This window comes from Haplochromis burtoni, unplaced genomic scaffold, assembly GCF_018398535.1.
Source record: "Haplochromis burtoni strain Fernald_Lab_line unplaced genomic scaffold, NCSU_Asbu1 Contig_336, whole genome shotgun sequence".
Taxonomy (NCBI): Eukaryota; Metazoa; Chordata; class Actinopteri; order Cichliformes; family Cichlidae; genus Haplochromis; species Haplochromis burtoni.
In genome coordinates, this window is record NW_024582697.1 from 146,866 (window position 1) to 167,924 (window position 21,059).

The window sequence follows — 21,059 nt, forward strand, 5'->3', positions numbered from 1 at the left end:
GTGGAGCACCTCTGAGTGCAAGTTATGACGCTAAAAACCATTTAGGTTTCAAATTGAATCTTTCTGATTAGAATTTAAGGATTGTTTTTGTTCACCAGAGGAAAATAAACAGTAACATATTCCTGCTATAATTAAGTACGTAAACCAAGTTGGATTTTGCTCAGCAGGCTGACTTTAATCTTCATCTCAACAAATATTCATACAGACCTTGCTGGATAACTGTTTCCCCTGCAATATGGGTGACTGGGAACATGGCATCAAATATGTCACTGGAAGACAAAGAGAAAGGAAAAGAGAGAGAGTTAATAACGCATACCTGCTATTACGCTATATTATCCCACCAGTTTTCTGAATTGTTTGCAGAGTTTCATGCACAAATATACAGTAAACACAAGACTTTTTGTGTAGTACTGGCATTATGGGAAAGACAGCAGCCATCATCACTTTGCAAACTCGATCAACAGGCAGAAAAGGCAAAAGAGACAAGCATGGGAACTCTGGGTGACCCCAATACACACTCAAACACACACAGAGAGAGAGAGAGGGAGAAGCTTGCACAAGACACATGAATCTGAATGTGTACACAACTGATTTCTTTGTCCTCATCCATATCCAGCCACACACCCATTATTTCTACTTAGTGCCATCATAAAGAACACATTTACGCCAGTTATAACACACAGTTTAGTCCAACAAACCGACCACAGTTTATTTTATCATCAGTCTACAAAATTGTGCTTTTTTCACTCTCCATTTCTGAAATTGTTCATTGCCATTGTTACTACTCTGTTACTACTGGTGTTTATTTTTGTTAAGTAGAAATACTAAACACATCAGAATATTATCATCACATATAAGAATTAAAACATTTCAGCCCCATGTGCCTCTTTACATTGGACCGGTACTGTGCGCAGGCTTAACAATGACTGTTTTGTTTCAGCCCATGATCAAAGCCCATATCTCAGAGTGTATCTTCCTTTAGAGGCACTGAGAAAACAAACAAAGTGATGGCTGTGTCTAAGCACTTAATTTCTGTTTCAGCCCACCAGGGAAAGCGCCTGTTAGACTGTTGCTAATCAGGCTGTTTAAATGCATGAAGCCGCAAAAGCTCCACTGCTGGGATGTGTTGGGACAAGAGAAAACTAAGTATCCTTCCTCTCCTCCTCTCTGCCTGCCTCACACCTTCGGGGTATATTTATCTATCTAATCAGTTGCATACCACCCCTCTCATAGAGAAATATAGGGAAAAAAAGAAAACAATAAAAGAGGGTCAGGCATATCAAAGACATACAAGACCTGCTGAGTGAATGTGGGACAAGTCAGAGCCCATTCTCAGTTATGTTTGTGTGTGTGAGCCTGTGTGTGTGTGTGTGTGTGTGTGTATGTGTCACTGAATGTGTGCACTTGAGCCAGTCTGTCTGCATCTGAGTGGAACACTGCCTATGAAAACACACAGGTTTGCGCAAAATGATGTGTGGGTGTTGAATAAGTGTGCACTCCTAACAGTGCACAAGACTACAGTACGTAGCACTTGGAAATGAAAAGGCTTACACAGCCAAACTTACAGCACACTACAAACATTAAAAAAAAATGTTGCTTTGCATAAACTTTGCCATTTTAAGAAGAAAAAAAGAAAGTAACATAGGTCAACAGGTGTTGAGGAGAGATCTGAGGATGTTATTGAGTGGTTTGGAAGTGAATGGACCTGGCTGGTATTTGTTATGTGACACTGAATAAAAAGCAGACTTAAGAAGATGGATTTGGGCCAACTTCACCCACAGGTAGGCTCGGTGCATTGCAGCTGGCCACTGAATCACGCATACTTGAGGACAAGCAGCACACACAAACACACATTCAAATAACACACTTACTCTTTGAAGTCTGCACGCACAACTAAAGGATGCCACACCCCCATACACCATAATGACGCATGCAACCAATCCACTCACAGACCCACAGTTGTGCAATTTGCCCACTGATACAACAATGCAACAACATATTTTCTGATGAACACTGATGACACGCTCGCTCGGACACTTTGATGATGATGATTAGTCAGTCAACATCTGCACGAGTGCCCTCAACTCTCTTTGCATCTGTGGCCACCTGTGCTTGGCGTGGACTGTGTTTATTCAGGGAGCTTTTGAGCAGTTGGTTTGAGGTTATGTGCAATTTATATTGTGTGGCTTATGAAAATAATTACTTTGGAAAATGCCAGGTTTAACAGTGTAGACCAATTTAGAGGCATTAAGTGAGAAAACATGGAGAAAGTGCTGGAAGTACTCAAAACTCAGAACTTTAAGTTTTGACAAAACTAGGCACATAAGTGGCATCATGGTTACATTCAGCTGTGGTGGTGGTGATGCGTTGTTGATCACACGGGGCATGGCTAAGGAGGATGGGCAAGACTGGCCCACACTGCCACAGCAAGAGGATCAAAGGCAGTAAACTTGAGTTTACCTAATTACACTTGACCGCCTCTCTCCATCCACTCAGTACATGCATCAATGAGCGCAACAAAGATGCATATGGAGGTAATTACTTCCCCTTGTCTCTACCCGTCTCTCTTTCCCTTTCTTCGTCCATGTCGGTTCCTGCTCGGTTTTTCTCTACATCTCCCATCTCAGTTACCCCTTTCTTCCTTGTAATTCTCTTACTGCCCCACCCATTTCCCCATCTCTCGGTCTATCACCCCCTCTCTGCGTGTCTCAAATGAAGTGATTAATCTTGTCCTTTCCGCTACCTGTAGCCCCTCTGACCTTATGAAAAGGCAGAGCAACCCCACTAACAATGAGTGTGCTGTTCTGACAGAGACAGATAGAAGGAGAAAGAGGCAGAAAGAGACCCTGTAGACTGTGACGGGCCTAGGAAGCTCACCTCCACCCAATGGAGGGAGACAAAGCTTCTGTCATGGTTGAGCTATGTGGAGATTCTTCCTTAAAACACACACACATGGATAATCATTCACTCGTCCATGTGTACAGTGTTAAAACAGACCAAAAATTTCATTCATGTAAAAACCCAGATGTTAATTACGCTGGTAACACTGTCACATTAGTTTGATCTCATCTGAATTTTTACCATATGTCCAAACACACACACACACACACAAGTCATGTGCAGCTGACATCACATGGATGGCACATTGCCCATATGTGTCTGTTTGTAGTGCCAGAAGCAGGTGGAGATGACACCTGTGGAATAATGTGAGCATAAAAATAAAGCAGCAGTTCAAGTTCAAAGCAGGGACCGCTAAGGCCAACAGATCAGCGCTTTTATCTAACAGCCTGCATTAAGCTGTGTTGCGCTGAATGTGAAAGGTTGCAACATGTACGCACATTGAGCATGTGAATTCATGCATGTACTGTGTACTGTACATGCAGTTGTGACAGGAAAAGCTTTTACGCTCCTTCACCCTCAGACATGCCCTCAAAAGTTCAGCAACAGCCTATTATTGTTCTCAAACACCCATAAAAATGTGGTTAGCTTGGAGGGATTCAGTCATTAATAAAATAAAATTAAGCGCTCCTTGTTGTAGCTGGACTGCTTGTTGTTCTTACAGGTTGACAATGACAGACTCCCTCTTCGCTCTCCTCTTCCCTCCTTTTTAATCTCTTCTACAGCCCAAATGTTTATTTGTTTAGCAGCAGACATCTTATCTTTACATTACTACATCAACACACTGCGCTGCCATTATACCATTAACACCAAAGGCCTCTTTAGGGGCACGGCATGCCGCCATGTCTTTGTGTTTCTTAATGGGCCGCAGAATGTTGAGTTACACAAGTCCTTAATGGGGAGCCCATCCAGTATGCTCTTTGTCTGGGTAGGAGAGGTTTTGCAATATCTGAAATAATCAACAACTCCACCACATACGGGAACTTCCCTGCTCCAAGTTGCGTCTCAGCTTGGCAGCAATGTGCCACTGGTTTGGCTGTTGCAGCGTTCATGCCGTAAGTGCTTGAAGGATTAATTTCCACTGCCACAGTTGATAGTAATTCAGACTGCTGACTCTGGCAAACCAGAACAATAGTCTTTGTTTTGCGAGTCTAATCATTTCCATTATATAAGCAATGATCTGGGGACACCAAATGTACACTGGCAATGAAAGTTAAAAAATGACTTCCTATGGTAAGACATGTTACAGCCACTAAGATGCAAGTGAAAGCAGTGAGATGGAAATGCACCAGAGACAATGTCAACATCGTTATTCAGGTTATATGGCTGTACTGTCTGCAATTTGGCTTCCAGAACAAATTTCTTCTTCAGGGACAACAAAGTAAAGTAAATAATGTATGCTGCGTACATACTAGTCAACAGAAATTAAGCCACCAAGGGGCAGGTTGCTTAGAATAATACACACAACTGCTCTGAGTTGGCAGCTCAGCCAACAGTCAGGATGATGTGTAAAGCAGGATATTCACAAATATGATCATATGCATGTAAAATTTAAGTTTTATAAACACCATGGTAAGCTAGAAAACCGCTCTGTGAGGCTGACTAAGCATTGTGACATTTAATGTTAGGCACACACAGCCAGCGTTCCTACCATTACCTTTGACACAATTACTTCTTTAAAAAAAAGTACAGTTCATCTGTAATTACATCAACATGAAAGCACATTCCCTGACAACAAGCAACAGTATGAGAGAGTGAATGAGAGATAAAAAGGAAGAGATGAGGAAGGATTAATCATAAAGCAATGAAGCATTCAAGGAGAATATTTATGACATAAAAGCTCCAAGCACGCTCCCTTATTCATCACGAAGCACCACCAGCAAGTGGAAGAACCAGGTCATGCCAGCTGCTGCCAATTTCTTCACACTGGCCTTGAGACTCCTAAGGAAACTGTGTCTTATTTGATCAAAACAAACCACAGATATCTCCTCCAACCAAATCAAAAGTGTAATGAATGGCAGTACAAGAGCAAGCTAAACATACTCAAAGATTTTATTCTATTTATAGTATAAAAGTTACATACTATACTACTTATAGTGTAAGTGTATATTAAATTTAAAGCTATAATACTTAAACATAAAATTATATGCAATGTTGAACATTTCCACTGCAATTTTAACAATTATTTTTCAACATTTTACACCTACTGGGATGATTGGACCTGAGTACACACGGAAACCTTGCAGCACAGCACAGAGGTGGTCCCAGCCATTCATGCATGGACATAACAGGTCATGGCTAGTGGCAATGAGCACTTAGGGATGGTCAACAATGTGGGAGAGGAGGATGCCAAAGGCAGATGACAGGGGAGAGAAAACCTTCATTTTTTCTCCATTTCTCCATACAATTTAACAGACTCATATTTTTTATTTTAAAGATCTGGTGCAGTCTCACATTCACATGGTTTGAAGACTCAGATAGGGTGCAATTTAAATAGTGGAAACCAACAGAGGCGAGGCAGTCCACTGTGTTAAACTCACACCTGGCTCCACAGGTTTACAAGGGGTGTAAACGTGAATGCATCCTGTTGCTTAAAAACGTAAACGTGTCCCAGTATGTACACACTAGAGAATCTAACCACCTAAGGGCCAGTGCATTTATGCTGGTGATCTGGTTGACCTGCAGACTTTTACTGAAATGCTGATGAAGGAAACTGTCATTTATGCACCCTGCACTGATTGGACCACCTCAGAGAAAAAAAGAAGGGGTTGAAGACAGACTGTTAAAAGTCTAAGCATGTATTTAGGCTCCTAAATCCAATTTATGTGGATTTAAATGTACTCAAATGCCATGGTAAGGCAACATGATTTAAATTAGTTGTGTTTACTTTTTACTTTCAGACATGTTACACAATTTGACATTTATTGACAGTGTAGGTGAAGTACAAACTGAACATCAATGTTACTTTATAAGAGCAAAACTCCGATTCTGAACTGTCAAAAACATACTCGGCTAGTGAGCAAACTACACAGAGTGTTTGACAAACATGTGATATACAAAGTGCCATCATGCAACTGCACTGCTCATGCTTTGGATCCAATCCATTGAAAACTACATTTTTATAACAGAAGTTGTGCATTAGTCCAGTTACAGAACGAGGACACAGCAGAGGAAACTACTGTAAAATCCACCTTATACAACTTTAGACCCCAGCAGTCATTCTCCCAACTGACACAAAAAATGACAAAAGGAACAAATAAGTAAGAGCCCATGTTACTATGGTAACAGGGACAAAAAGCCAGTCTGGAGGAAAAGTCTAACAGACACAGTAGCTTTCCTTAAACCTTTGAACTTAATTGAGTCAGTCAGATAAAATATCAGGTTTAACTGAACTGGAACTGGCGCCTTAAACCCTGCCAGACTGTGGATGTCCATTTCAGATGGACCAATATGGCCTTATCACCTTCTCACATGCCTGGGACCTACAATAGCACCAGTTATTTCCTCTCACCTTATTTCTTCTTGCACAGCGATGTGAAGGTTTAGCGAGAGAAACCACAGAGTCAAGTTTCTTTATGAGTTTTGAGAAGCATCCAGCAGAAACAGGGAGTACCAGACAACTTGGGACTTCTACCAGACCAAGCTTAATCAACACCTTGTTAACACACTTGTTTTTAAATAAACATGCAAACATATACTCATATACGTGCTTACAAACCCTATTTAACGAGAATTTCCAAAGGTCTTAAGAGCTACGAGTGATAATTGTGTAAAAGTAGAGCAATCTCATTTCCCCTCCATTACTGCTGCTTCAAACGCTCTCTCTCCCAGCACGCACAGAGCAAAAGGTATACACACTCGGGTTGTTATCAGGAAGGTGAGAGCCAGTGTTTCATGGCAGAGGAAGAAAGAACCAGACTTAGGAGAAAGAGTAAGAAGTTGATGGGAAGATGTGAGAAGAAAATAGGATGTATAACTTTGGCTGTTTCTTCAATGTTAATTTATGCCCCAAACTTCAAAAAGTTTATAATTGTAACTTTTTTTTATTTTATTACAGGAAAACGCTGAATGATTTCCAGGGGAAAGTAGCAGTCCTATATCAAATGCTTTTTCTCCTTCTTTACTGCATCTTGTTTTCCAAATCTGAGCTGGATTAAGAAAATTGATTAAAACTTAGCATTCGATTAAATTTCTGACTATATTGGTAGTTTTCTGGTGGCACTGGAAGAGAATTCCTGGCAAACTTTTAATGGCCCACTGTGTGTATTGTACTGTGTGTAAATGTGACAGGCTGTCTTGCAGGCATACCTGATGAGCCAACACATACCACCTGCTGATGCAGTCATGATGTCAGCCTAAAAACATCAAACTTGTCCAACCCTGCTGCCTCGCCCTTTCTCTCTTTTCCTTCCTGGATTTTCTCAGTATACTAGTTAGGCTACTGAGCTACTGCTACACTGTATTAAAACTTATTTTCTCCCCTGCTTATTTTAACTAAGTTTCATCATCCTGTCAGTGCAATTCACATTTTCAGTACTGGATTTTCACACCTGCCTAATGCCCCCTTTCTCTGTTCATCGCCGCAGGGCAGGAAAAAGCGAGCTCTTCCTCCACTTGAAGAGAAAAAAGGGTCAGGCTGAATCAGGTGCTGACAGGACTAAGCCTCTGCCTCTCTGATGTGTCTACAGGGTAAATGTCACTGGAATGAGTGAAAGAGAGAGAGTGAGCCGTACTCTTTTCCTCTCCCAGCGTGCACAGACACACGTAATTATACTGAATGCACACAAATAATACAGTGTAAAGCTAAAATAACCCTATACATTTTGCAGAGAAGCCAAGAGCCATTTCTCTAATACTCACACACATACACGCATGCACATGTAATCTTGACATGTTGCCTAACATCAAAAGGCTCACCGCTGTCCTGCGGGCATGTCTTTTCCTTTCCACTCTCCTTCGCACTCCCCTTCCTCTGTCCCTCCCACCTTGCAGAAGACAAGAGCTAAAACAAGATAAGCATTTGAGAAGCAGATCAGGATGCAAACGGTCCTTTGTTGGGGTTTAAACCTGAGAGGTGTTTACACAACATTGCACATTACATATACGTGCTCGAACACATGAATGAAGTAGAGACAAAACTCTGAAAACAACCTGGGGGCCCTAAGCAAGATCAGATCACTAGAAGGAAAAAAGTAAAGGAGGAACTACTAAGGACTGAAGGACTGTGGTGTTTACCATAGTGTGTGTGTGGTTATAATTATCTACCTTCACAATGGGCAGTGAGGTCATAGTGCACTGGGTGCTTCAGAGGAGAGACATTCAGTAGCTGACATCTGACTGACGTAAGGCCTTTCCAGCTGTAAAAAGCGCAGCCACCTACCAACTTGTATATAATATGCTAAAACTATGGAATGCACAAATGTTAGACAATTATTAACCAGAAACAAACAGAACACTTCACTCAATACGCGTTTTCACTGAACCTTCCAAATAGGGAAATCATGTGTAATCAGAAATACTCATTATCCTTGATATCCTCCACTTGGTAGTGGCACTGTAGTTTAGTGGTTCACACATCTGCCTACCAAGCAAAAGATCCCCATTTCAATCCTGGGAGGAGACACAAATCCCTTTGGTTTTGTGGCAGGAAGAGCATCTGGTGTAAAAATCTGCCAAATCAAACATGTGGAGCGACCCGCTGTGGCGACCCCTTGTGAATACGGGAGCAGCTGAAATTGGGTTTCTTCTGCACTCTACTTGATGCCCTAAATTAATATTCCAACTTTTCTGTCTTGAAGCATTCTGGCTATCAAAACACCAAATTCAATGGAGTAGATACAAAATGTTCTTTCAACCTAGAATTTATCAACACTAACAGGAACCCAAAAGTGAGAGAGAGTAGATGCTGACATCAACAATTTAAAAAATAAATACATTTGTCAGTTTAGGATTCTGTCCTGAAAATTGACAGGAAATTGTATGAACCATTCTCAATTCTTATTATCAGTGTTTTTCCTGTATTAGGAACGGATATACTCTCTGTTTTTCTCCTTCTATTCCTCTCTCTCAAATAAAATCATGTGAAAAAGAAAGTTTTTAAACTCTATGCAAAGCTGTAAGTACACTGTTACTGCTTCCATGGGAATAAACATGGTAAGTAGCAGCAAGATGCTGTTAATCAAATGCACGTCATTAACTGTTCATCAGCAAATGTGAGCACCTCTATAAAAGCAGACATTTTGGCAGTTTGCTGTGCTGGAGCATTCAGGTGTGCACCATAATCTTCCCAGGAGTGGACGTCCCAGTAAAAAGTCAGACCGTGCAAAGCTAAGAGAAACTGCAAAAATCCCAAGAGCCCCATCTCAGACTCTACAGGCCTCAGTACAATTAGAGAGAGACTGAACAAGTACGGCCTGTTTGGAGGATCTCCAACAGAAAGCCTCCTTTTGCTAAAAAGAACATTGCAGCAGAGCTTGTGTTTGTAAAGCTGCAAAACTTCTGGAACAATGTCCTTTGGACAGACAAGACCAAAATTGAGATACCTGATTATAATACACAGCATCAGGTTCGGCAAAAACCAAACACAGCATATCAGCACAAACACTTTGAACCACAGAAAGCATAGTGGTGGAGGAGTGATGATATGGGCTTGTTTTGCAGCCACAGGACCTGAGCACCTTGCAGTCACTGATTTGACCACTAACTCTTCTGTATACCAAAGTATTGTAGAGTCAAATATGACAGCTAAAGCCAAAATTGGGTGATGCAACAGGATATCACATAATTTTGGCTAAAAAAAGAAAAAAGCATGATGTTGAAATGGCACAGTTAAAAGTTCAAACCTCATCTGGACTGAAATGCGGTAGCAAGAGAGCTCTGCATGAACGAATGCCCACAAACCTCAATGAATTGAGGCAATGTTGTAAAGAAGAGTGGGCAAAAATAATGTAAGAGACTGAAAAAGTCATACAGAAAACAGTTGCATCAAGTTACTGCTGCTAAAGGTAGTTCTAAAAGCTACTGAATCATGGGTCGTACTTTTTTACAGGACTGCACATACAGATTTGTCTTCATTTCTGCCCTTACACTGCTAGACAAGATACAGTCTTGCAAGCTGTAAATTGATGACATGCAACAGATTTTTTTCAAGTACTCATTGTGTACAAAAAAGCAATTTTAACACATCTTAAATCATTAGAGGAAAATATTTCCTAAAACGATAAACCACTGTACTGTGGCTTAAATTATGCTAAACAACCTCTATGAGATGTCCCATACTGTAGCTTATCAAGCATGCAAATGGACCAAGTGCATCTAGTCTAAATAAATCTCAAAGAGAGTGACACCATCAAACCAATGAAGAGGTCATGGGAGAATTAACACACTATAACAAGACTGTTGTCTGTTCCTGTGCACTGGAATCTATCGCACTAGCATAGACAAAGCAGACGGGATGTATACAATAGGAGGCCATGGGCCAACTGAGCCTCTTCTGTAAGGCGCTGGGCTGCTCTGTCACAATGTGGTGGTCAGTGTGTGGGCAGTATTTTGGGAATGGCTGAGCTATAAAGGCACTGAAGGGTTGCAGGAACATCATGTCCACACAGCAGGGGCAAGCACTTGCTACAGTGACATCCACAAGCCCACTTTTACCCTACGAATGTGTTCACATGAAATGAAACCTGACACTGTGCACAATAATAAATGACCTTAGGTACTGTTAATCATTATGGTATGCACACAGAGGCCTAAAAGTGCCAACTTCTTTGGTCCTCTTCACCACTTATGAGCCTAATTTCATACAGAGACACTGCAAACAACTCCTTGCTTCTTCCACTGTGGACATTTGATGTAACTGATGCTCAGGTCCAAAATATAACTGTTTTACTTTACTCCAGCACAAACATGGATATGCAGTATGCATTCATGCATGAAAAGAAACACAAATGCACAGACCAAATTTGTTTGTTTTGTTTTTTGTAATCATTACGTACATGCAAACAAAAACTCCACACACCTGCAAACACACAAAAGACATAATCATACAAACATCCTCACAGTGATGTTATAAGCAGATGAAAGGGCAGAGAAGAATTACGCGAGTTGGAAAACAGTCCTGCGCAGACTCTGGGGTACATCTTGGAGGGAACACAGCTTTCTTTAGACACCATTACTACTCTATTACTCACTACTTTATGAAGAATTTGATGAGAATTGGATGAAGTGAAGGATGGAGAGAGATGCCGCGTTGGAAGAGGCAGCAAGGGAAAGGTTGGGGAGACAGAGAGAGTATGAGAGAGGACAGAAGTTTCCAGCTTTCTGTGCGGATGACTGTGTTTAACTGTGTTTGTGCATGCATGTGTGCACTTTCTGACGTGCATAGCTGGATGTTTATCTGCGCTAGCATGCAAACAAAAAGCCTGGCTGATATGGACTTCCTACGAACTATATGTTTTAGTGTGTGCACTGTTTTTGTATGGGCATAAAGGTGAAGTTGCCTCAGCTGAAGCAAAGATGTGATATGCTGGGGGAGGTGAGACTAGCCTGCTAGTTTGCTAAGGGTTGGATGGTGGTGGGGATGGTTGGGGTTCAGTCAGGCCTGCAGGTCTCCTGTGGTGAGTGACCTCATCGCCTGGCCCCTGGTATTGTGGCAGCAGCACAAAGCCATGAAGGGGACAGATAGAAGACTACACATGAATGTGGGGGAGGGAGTGGATGTGAGTGTAGAAGAAGATGCGAATGAGCCTGCATGACTGAGAGAGGGAGCAAAACAGGAAGAGAAAAACGTAAAGACAGAGAAAGTAGTGAATTCTGAAAGGGGGGGGGGAACGGAAGACCACCAGGCTCTCAGGGAAAACAAGCATAAAGACACACAGAGTGTCAATGAGGGGACCAACAAGACGGGAAATACAAACACATTCAAACAAACAGACTAAACAGCACACAACACAAACCTGCTAATTTGTTCACACTGTGTACTGCCCACCATAAAATACAAATCATAGACACAGTCAAACATCCTCACTTTTCTTCACCCGAACACACAAAGAGACACGTCCTCATAATCATGGGAAAAGACACGCAAAGTCAATGGGATACTTCCTCAATAGTCCTAAAATCTTGAGAAAAAGAGATTTGGGTGTGAGAAGACTCCCACACAGTCATCCACGTAGCACTTTATTCTACATCCTGTTTACCCTACACTGCCCGGAAGTCCGCTGGGGTCACCTAATACAAGTGTGCATGACTATAGGCAGACACACATCTTGTATGTTTCCAGTACAACAAGTGTATCTGTCCGAGGAAAAAAAAAAGCAATGAGCCCAATGACTGTTATTACCTCTTTTATCTCTGTGTGGCAAAAACACCCCCTAGGGGCTGCAATGTGGTAACAACATACTCAGCTTCACTAAGTGGATGCTCATGTAGGAACTGTGTAGATGAATTGTGTGTCACATTTTAGCAAAACACCCTTTGTAATTTTAGAAGCATCTTTCGTGTATAACAGATATTAAGACACTGTAGCACAAAGCCCAATTTCCACATCAGATCAGCTGAGCTATCAGATATGACGATGACAGTTATGATCATCTGATTAGGTCAGACAGTACACTATCTCCTCTTGCATCCTCTCCGTTGCTTTGTCCATTCACACGGGCCTTAAATAAACTTCCGCTGGAACACAAGAGGAGACAGAGCTCCCTGAGGCCCTTTTAGTGCCTTTCCCTCTGCTCTTGTTTATATGTTTAAGTTTTCTGTCGCTTGCTAATTTATCTGTTAGTTTTTTCACTTCACACAGAGTCTCTCTTTCTCTCATACACACACACACACACACACACACACACACACACACACACACACACACACAAAAAGACTGCCCGTAGATTAAAGATGTTCCCTGTCCATCAGCAGGGGCTGGTTGGGAAGGTGCAGAGGTCAGGGTTTAAGGGCCAAAGGCCATCTAATGAGTCACTTCATCAACTCATTACTCAACTAGTTAATTTGAGGATTAAAGCAGGCAGGATGAGGTAAGCACCACCTCTTTAAAACCCTGCTCTCCCCCCATTGTAACCTTAAATTTTAACTGCTATTGTTTTGTTGTTGTGCATGTTGTGCTTCTTGTGGTAGAAGTAAACCAGTTTTAGTTCTGGAGTATCATTTTGAGGTTGTTTTTTTTTTTTTCAGTTTCTGGTTCTCTACTTATCAGAGATAAAGAGCAGCTTTTGCTTGAATTACATTCAGGTCCTGACCTGAGAAGATTTAACAACTCCTGTTAGCAGATGGCAATGTTATTTTAAAATACTACAAACCGTGCCAAGTCAGCTAAAGAAATGGGATAAACAGGGTTTCCTCATGCCTGCCAGACTATTTATGTGGATAGTAAGAGAGCGTGGTTTCTACTATGTGCACTGTCCCCGTGAGAGCATTTTGTGGTGTGAGGGCATTGCACTAATGGAGGTGGGCAGGAGTAGACAACCTGATGAGTCTATTTGTGTGTGTTTTGTTTGTGTAAAGGGAAATATAAAACGCGCTCCTGAGATACCCCTTTAAGAATTAATGTGATTTCTCTTAATTGTTGTTCTTATACACAGGAAAGTGGGAGGTCATCAAGGTAGTTTAACCAGGTGTGCAGAAAAAAAAACAAACCCTGAAAAAAAACGGGCCAACATTAACAGATAAATGGCTCATTGCTATCAAAAAGCTAATTTCAAATCACAGCTCTTCAGGAGGAAGTGTGATAAGAAAAACTTGTTTAAATAGCCAACAGTGCTTTGATTTACTATATTAAAAGACTGCCTCACAATGGGCATTTAGCTGGAGGAAGTGTTGGGAAGATAGGCTGGCAAATGAGGGCACACCTGGATAAACAGGCTGTATTTACATGCACACTGTACTGGCACATGCATATACAAGCGGTGTAATCTTGAGTGGCTGAGACCATATCCAAATTGGTGCAAAAGAAAGTATGACCTGATTCTCTTATCAAACCTGATATTTTCCTATTTAAACATGTAATCTGAAAAATATTCTAATCTGAGTGCTGTAAATTAGCTGAAACCAAAACACAATAATCAGACGTAGATAGTAAGATAAGATGATAGTTTCACTCAATACAGCTCCAGCACTGACGTGGCCTGGTTTGACTGACTATAATGTGAAACCATACACCTGCTCCTTGCTTATCTTGTGTAACCACATGTCCGTTTATAGGGACGCATCATAATGAGGTCATCATGGTACCTAATGGGTAGCAAATAGAAGGGTCTGACCATGAGCTAGCTGGCAGCAACATGTTAGAGGTTTAGACATTACTTTAGAGACCAGCCAAGGTCAAAGAGATAAGCACATAGAAGATACTCAGTTTTTATCAGTAACAAAGCATTCCTGACTTTGTACTTCATTCAGACAGGTGTTTCACATGAATGCTATATGTACAGGGTCAACATTCTGACACTGCATTAAAAAAATAAAATTAAATCTGTCATAGCAGCGTTAGTTCACTACCCCCAGGTGGCTTGGATCCACTCCTCAAAGGTGGCACTCATTTAGAATTGGTCTCTCGGTGCTCCCAAACACTGCTCATAATATTTCAGTGGGTTAAAGCAGAGTACAAAGCTAAATTAAGATGTTTCCAGCAAAAAGCTGCATTTTGATAGCGGGGAGCCTTGCTATAAGACGTATGCTGTTATTTTACACAAAAAGGGTGTTGCTCAGAATTAGACTAATGTTACATTTATTTAGACAAGAAATAAATATATATAACATTCAAATTTTATATATGCACAACAATACAAAAGAAAAAAAAAAGTAAGATAAAGAAAGAAAGTTTCTGCTAGTGCTGAGACACTTGTAGATGTTACCACACACCAAACACAGAATTTATAAAACAAAATCATAAGATCATAAAATCATCATAAAAAATGTTTGAACTTATTTTAACTACTGGTACTACTACTCATCAATCGGCCCAGCAGCGGGCTTATTTTACAAGTGCTCTTTAAATAACTGTAACTCCTTTTTGTACTAGAGACAAAAATCAAGCTTCATGGGGATTTTCAGTGTTTCACGGTAGCACAAAGCATTCACAGGGCGCTGCTGTGTGAACACAGACAGAAAAATCAGCTGCGCCTACATTTTACCATGTGTGCTTCACATTATTTTACCCCTCAATCATTTTGGGCGAGGGAGAAAATTCAAATAGTTCCTGAAAGATGAGAATTGTTTTGTAATTTTCAAGCTAAAATTACAAAATAAGTTAAGGTTGCCTATATGACACTTGGGTGATAAACCTTTCAAGAATTAGTAGCAGTGTGGAAACCTCTTCTTAGGAGGGGAAAAAGGCAGTGTGTATTGATGAATCCAGTTTTGAGATTTCTGGAATTAACAAAAGGGTAAATGTAAGAAGACAAACATGATGGAAAGTGTGAAACACTGCAAAACAATTCAAATCGAAGAGTGTTTCTGGGATCTTCAGGAGTTGGATAACTGCACGTGTGACCTGTGATTTGCCAGCGTGGACTTTCCTCTATAGTCACATAGCCTCAGACACATGGGGCACTTCAGGAAATCGAAAGCAAAGCACCCTTGACATGACAATAAGCCCTTTGAAACACTCTCAAATCAGGCTGTGACAACACACATTTTCAGGTTATGCAGTTTTCTGAGTCAAGGCAGCTCAAGTGCATGCTATTATTACGGTGAAATTTAAAGAAGCAGAAGCATCTTCAAAACTGTTCCCTGACTTTTAAACAGAACTTAGACCCCTTAGAAGATGAGCATAAACATAAAATTTCAATGATGAAAATGCAAGAAAAGTGTGTATTTCTCTTTAAATCCTCTATTTAATAACACAGAAATGTTTTCGTGTGTTAAAATCTGTGAGGCCGCAAAACCTGTTATGGCTCCTTTTCCAGGCATCTGAGGAAAGATTGACTGCATGCACCGCACAAACACATGGCTGGTGCAGCTCAAAAACTTTGAGGTCATGAAGGCTGACATATGGAATGGCGTGTTAATCAAAGAGTCCATGCTCCCAGCTGGAGCAGACACACTGGAAAAACATTCTCACATGCATGCTGGAGAATGCACTTGTAACACGTGTGTGTGAATGTCCATGTGTCTGTGTGTGTGTGCATGTTTCTCATAATAATGTAAAGCCTGTCAATTTTTGCAGTGATGGTGGAGTTTGTGAGCCGGGTTATGCACGTGTGTGTGCCTTTGCCTAACCCTGGTACCATTTTCCAACTTTCTGTGTAGTTTATTTAAAGAATTACACATATTTAATCTAAAATAACATATTATTACTAAATTCAGTTGTTTTGGTTTAAAGTGGATCTACTGTATTATACAGTTAGATGATCATATTACACATGGCTAAAGTTTCAAATAATGAGGTCAAACAATGTATAACTAATTCCCTTTAAGCCAGAAGCTCAAACTTCCCTCTAAACCTTTAGTTTCTGACTACTTTTTTAAAATGGTGATAATAATGATTTTCTTTACACTGTCAAAGAGGGGAATATCTTTAATATGGTCAGCTCCATGAAGACAGCAGTCTTGTGCACATACTGTTCAAATCTTCAGTTTGAGAGTGGCAGCCAATCAGAAGTACGGGAGTATGGCATTTAGGAGCTATAACAGGTTGTTTCAGACAGAGGAGGATCAAGACTCTGTACAGGAAAAATAAGGATTATTGTGCACTGTGAATCATGCAAAGTCCCAAAAAAATAAAAAGCTATCTCATGATTGTAGAGCAGTAAGCGCAAAAAGAGCCAATGACATGTCTCTTCCCCTTTAATGCTCCAGTATTTCCTTTTCTCCCTTTACATGTGGTCGGGGAGCTCTGCACTTCGGCAATTTTAAAACCAGAATGTCAGTGACGTAGTAGTTCATCTGGCTCATGACATCCGTCATAATTCACAGGTTATTGCCTGGAAAACAACAAATGTGATCTTAACTTTGAGCACAGCTTTGATTAAACACCCATTAGGTAATCACTGTGTGCAAGTTTGATTAAATTCTGTAGGAGGAGAAGCAATTTGTCGGAATTATGGATGGATGTCTCATTGGTCCTTCTGCCAGACAAGCTGAAAAGAGACAAGACAAATATCTTTTCTCTTGCCATTCTTCGTGAATACCCCTGAACAGCAGACACACAAACACGCATTACCCTGACATCTTTAAAAAGCTTGGAATGAAAGCTGAGGAAGCAGACATTTACAAAACAGGATATAACTAGAATGCTGACCACAACCTGGCTCCGTTTCAGTTTAAGTAATATTTTTCTTGTCCCAAGATGCCCTCCTGCATCATTGTCCTCCTGTCTGGCTCATTCCTGTAATTATACAGACCCATCTCAGCCCCAGCAAAAAACAAATAGACTAGCTTCACTTGTGGAGAGAAAAAAGAAAAAAAAATGAAAACACATGAGTTATAATGCTTATAAATCTAATACAATCAGATAACCTTTATCTTAATCGGTGTGCATGTCCAGACATAAGCTTCTAGTCTATTCAGTAATATATAATCTTAGAAAGGTCAGAAAGTGGCATGATATATGTTCATTAACTAAACACAAATGTCTAATGTTTTAATGCATACAGCATACACAAAACATATTTTTCACTGTTTCTGGCTACACTCTGTAAAATGAAATGGAAAAGACTTTTAAAGCACCATATGTGTGCTTAACTGCTATAGAGACAATCATTTTAAAAGGAAACATGGGAATAAAAAGTATAAGGCATAAAACAGCCCTGTCTACAAGTGTCTGTTACTAAGCTTATTAAAAGTGACGTGCTCACAGGGCTCAGCACAGTCTCACTGAATTTCTAGAAAGTTATATGAGACAGATAATGGATGAGAGACAGGATGAAGGAGGACAAGACAACAAGGGGAAAATTGGCCACAAAAAAAGCGATGAGAGGAAAAAAAGAGAGCACTGGAGAGAGCAGCAAAAAACAAAGAGGGCTTCATTGTTTTTGGTTTTACTCATTACTGAAGGGGATGATAGCATAATATAGTGCTAATGGGGGAACAAATTGTGTGGTGTTCGGCTTACATAACTGCTGAGTGACTAATCACACAAGTTGTTTCCTTGACACACACACACACACACACACACACACACAGCTATCAGCACCTCTTTTTTTCTCTCCGCTCTGTGCCGCTCACACGCTCACCTCCATTTCATGGAGGTCTCAAGGAAATTATTGCACAAAATAAAATAAAAAAAACACTTAAGACAAGAAAATAATTGTAAAAAAAATGAAAGGAAAAAACATTTCACATGCATAGCCCTCGCTGTAATATTAGACGACCTGATACATCGTGATGATGAGAAATACGCCATCAGGTCAAAAACAGACACATAACTTCAGCATTTGTGTATTTCCCCAGTTTTCCTACCCCATTAGACCATATGTGCATGAATGGCTCAATGTCTGATAAATCAAATGGACAGCTGTTTGTAGAACGAAAGGAGAGCTAGAAAGAGAGTGAGAGGCAGAGAGGGGGCGATGTAGTCGGACTCCATCTGCTAATCTGCGTCAGTCCAAGGCAGTTCTGGCACATCAAGCGAGGGTGATGTACTTTACTGTCACTCCATCAATGCCAACAACAGAAGGCACAAATAAGCAAAAAATATTCTTCACTCTGAAGTTCAGTTTAACTTGATTTTATGCTTTGATGCCTGTTTGTAAAGGAATGTACAGTCGTCTGGTAGATGACTGAGGATTTTATGGCAAACCTTACCAATGAGAACTTGTAGTGTACTCTAAAGTGACCAAGTCATGTGTGCAGGCCTTCTGCTTGCTTTGCGCAGCGTTTCATTAATGCTGCAAGACCACATTGGGCATAGATCAACACATTTCTGTCAGCGGCACTCCAGGCACAACAACCGCAATGCAACTGCAATGCGACCAAGCCACCAGCCAGTGGTCCAGCATCATTAGCTGTAAGTGAAGAGTGAGGAAGAGCAGAATTGAGGAATGGACAGTGTAAAAGCAACTAGGATAGAAAGTTAGGGGCAGACAAAACCAGCTAACTGCCATGTCCTTGCAAAATCTAGCAAATCCAACAAGGTTTTCACTCGCCGAGACACTGCTGCATATTCACCCACAAATCCCACAACAACAAATTCCTGTGTGCACGCCATTAATGGTTTAAGCCTGCTGTGTATATTGAGACAGCAAACATGACAGCCAGTCAAATAAATTCTGCATCATGCATGGTTTCATGGGCTGATGACAATGCCATTACATTGCTTTGCATGGGAAGAGGCTGTAAGTATATTAAAACCTGATGGGTATGGTCTGCTGCCAGATATTTCTTTTCTGTTGTAACTTTAATCTGCCACATCAGCCACCCATGGGCATGGTTTTTCAAACTGTCCACTTCCATCACATGTTGCGCCCGCCTAGAGGCTCCTTCAGAGTCACTGACATGCAATCAGAGGTCTGTGTGCCTGTGCCAAGGCAGCACGGTAAATTGTCAGCTGACGAAAGAGTGGAAAAACTGTGTTTTGGGTTTGGCCTGTGCTCTCTGTAGCCAACAGGAAAGCTTCGGTGTTTCCTCTTCATGGGACATAATGGATTCTCCCCGCCAATGAAACACTATTCCTCCTGGCGAGTCTGCCCGCCGGCCACCTGAAACCCTTTCCCACAACACCCCGTCCCCTGTCTGAGCCAAACCCAGCCCATGAACTGCAGATATGGGACAGATGGAAGGATGGAAGGATGGTGAAAGGGCGTCTGAAGAGAGGGGGAATGTGAAATAACACTGAGTAGGAGCAGATGGTAAAAAAATAAAATGGGGGGAGACAGAAGAAAACTGGCATCTTTCTTTTTCTTTAAGACAACTATGGAGAATCGTTGATTACTGAGCACTGTGTCTGTGCAACTCCACCCATATACGCAACATGATACGGATACTCACATCGCTTACCATGGCAACCGACAACACAATGAAACACATCCAGTCGCCCCTTACCCACACATAACGGCACCCCCTTCTCTTCAACATCTGTCCATGTTCCGCTGTTTAGGTAATGAGATGCTGACAACACTGGCACATAGTGGCCACAAGGGCATAAGACCCGACTGAAACAATGACCTCTTTATGATTTTATCAGCCTAAAAACAAGCATTCAGACCTCAAACACACATCTGGGTCGCTGGAATCACATGTTGGGCAAACGGAAAGATTTTGTACCTTCTCTCATTGTCATCCAGGTGAGCGAAGAGGACATTCTTGGAGATGGCCTTGGCCAAGGCAGTCATGGTCTTGTAGTCTTTTGGAATCACCTGTGAAGGCAAAAGAAAGAGGCAGCACATGAATGTGTGCTTTAACAACACCATGCAGGTGGACACATGAAACAAACCAGCACAAACAAAAAGCAGAACCCACTTCAAAAGCTCAGTAAATTAAGTAATTAAAGACCAGAGTGCTGGCAAACTCTGAAAGGAATATCCCACACGTGCATCTGTATATTTTTGGGGAAGCCCATCTGTTCAAGGATTGCACTCAAAATGTCACACAGGCCTTAAAAATTCACCAAAGCCCTGAACTCATTCATAAAACATGCATTTTCATGTCCCAGACTCTGTGGTGTGTGTGTTCACAAAAAAATGGAATGGTAAAGTCTGGAGCCACAACAAAGCAGCTGGAGAGAGAAGTCCGTCTTTATAGCTCTCTTCTAGGATGTCCTAATGCTCATTTAACTGTAGAGCACAAATGGCAAAAAGTAAAACAAAAAGACATTTTTTCTTATATAAATATGAGGGAGTGATGTGTGTGTGTGTGTGTGTGTGTGTGTGTGTGTGTGTGTGTGTGTGTTTGTGTGTGTGTGTGTGTGTGTGTGTGTGTGTGTGTGTGTATCCCTCTTGTCGTGGGAGAGAGGAGGGGGTAAGCTGTAATTAAGTTAATGCAACAGATGTCTCCACATGAAGACAGCCGCACTGTGCTGTTCACAATATGCACACAAATACGCACAGAACCACATCACACACAAACTAAAAAGTACCCAAATTTTAGAACTAGAACTGGCTACTTAGTGGGCAGAAAGAGAAACAGGCTGGTCAGGCCTGGAAAATGCAGTTGGAAGTGGACACCGATTTTAGGTCAGCCTCCGATCCATCTCTAGCTCCGTCACCCAGAAGATC

General features: G+C 41.2%; 1 protein-coding gene across 2 annotated transcripts in view; it reads right to left on the reverse strand.

The window, feature by feature from the left end:
• prkar1b (protein kinase, cAMP-dependent, regulatory, type I, beta) overlaps positions 1 to 21,059 on the reverse strand; it is a 66,752-nt gene that overhangs the window by 26,364 nt on the left and 19,329 nt on the right. For both annotated transcript variants that reach the window (XM_005943979.3, XM_005943980.3), the window contains 2 exons: positions 20,110 to 20,201; positions 208 to 269 (listed from right to left, as the gene is read on the reverse strand). In XM_005943979.3, the coding sequence (XP_005944041.1) occupies positions 208 to 269; positions 20,110 to 20,201 (154 nt within the window). The remainder of the gene's footprint in view (positions 1 to 207; positions 270 to 20,109; positions 20,202 to 21,059) is intronic.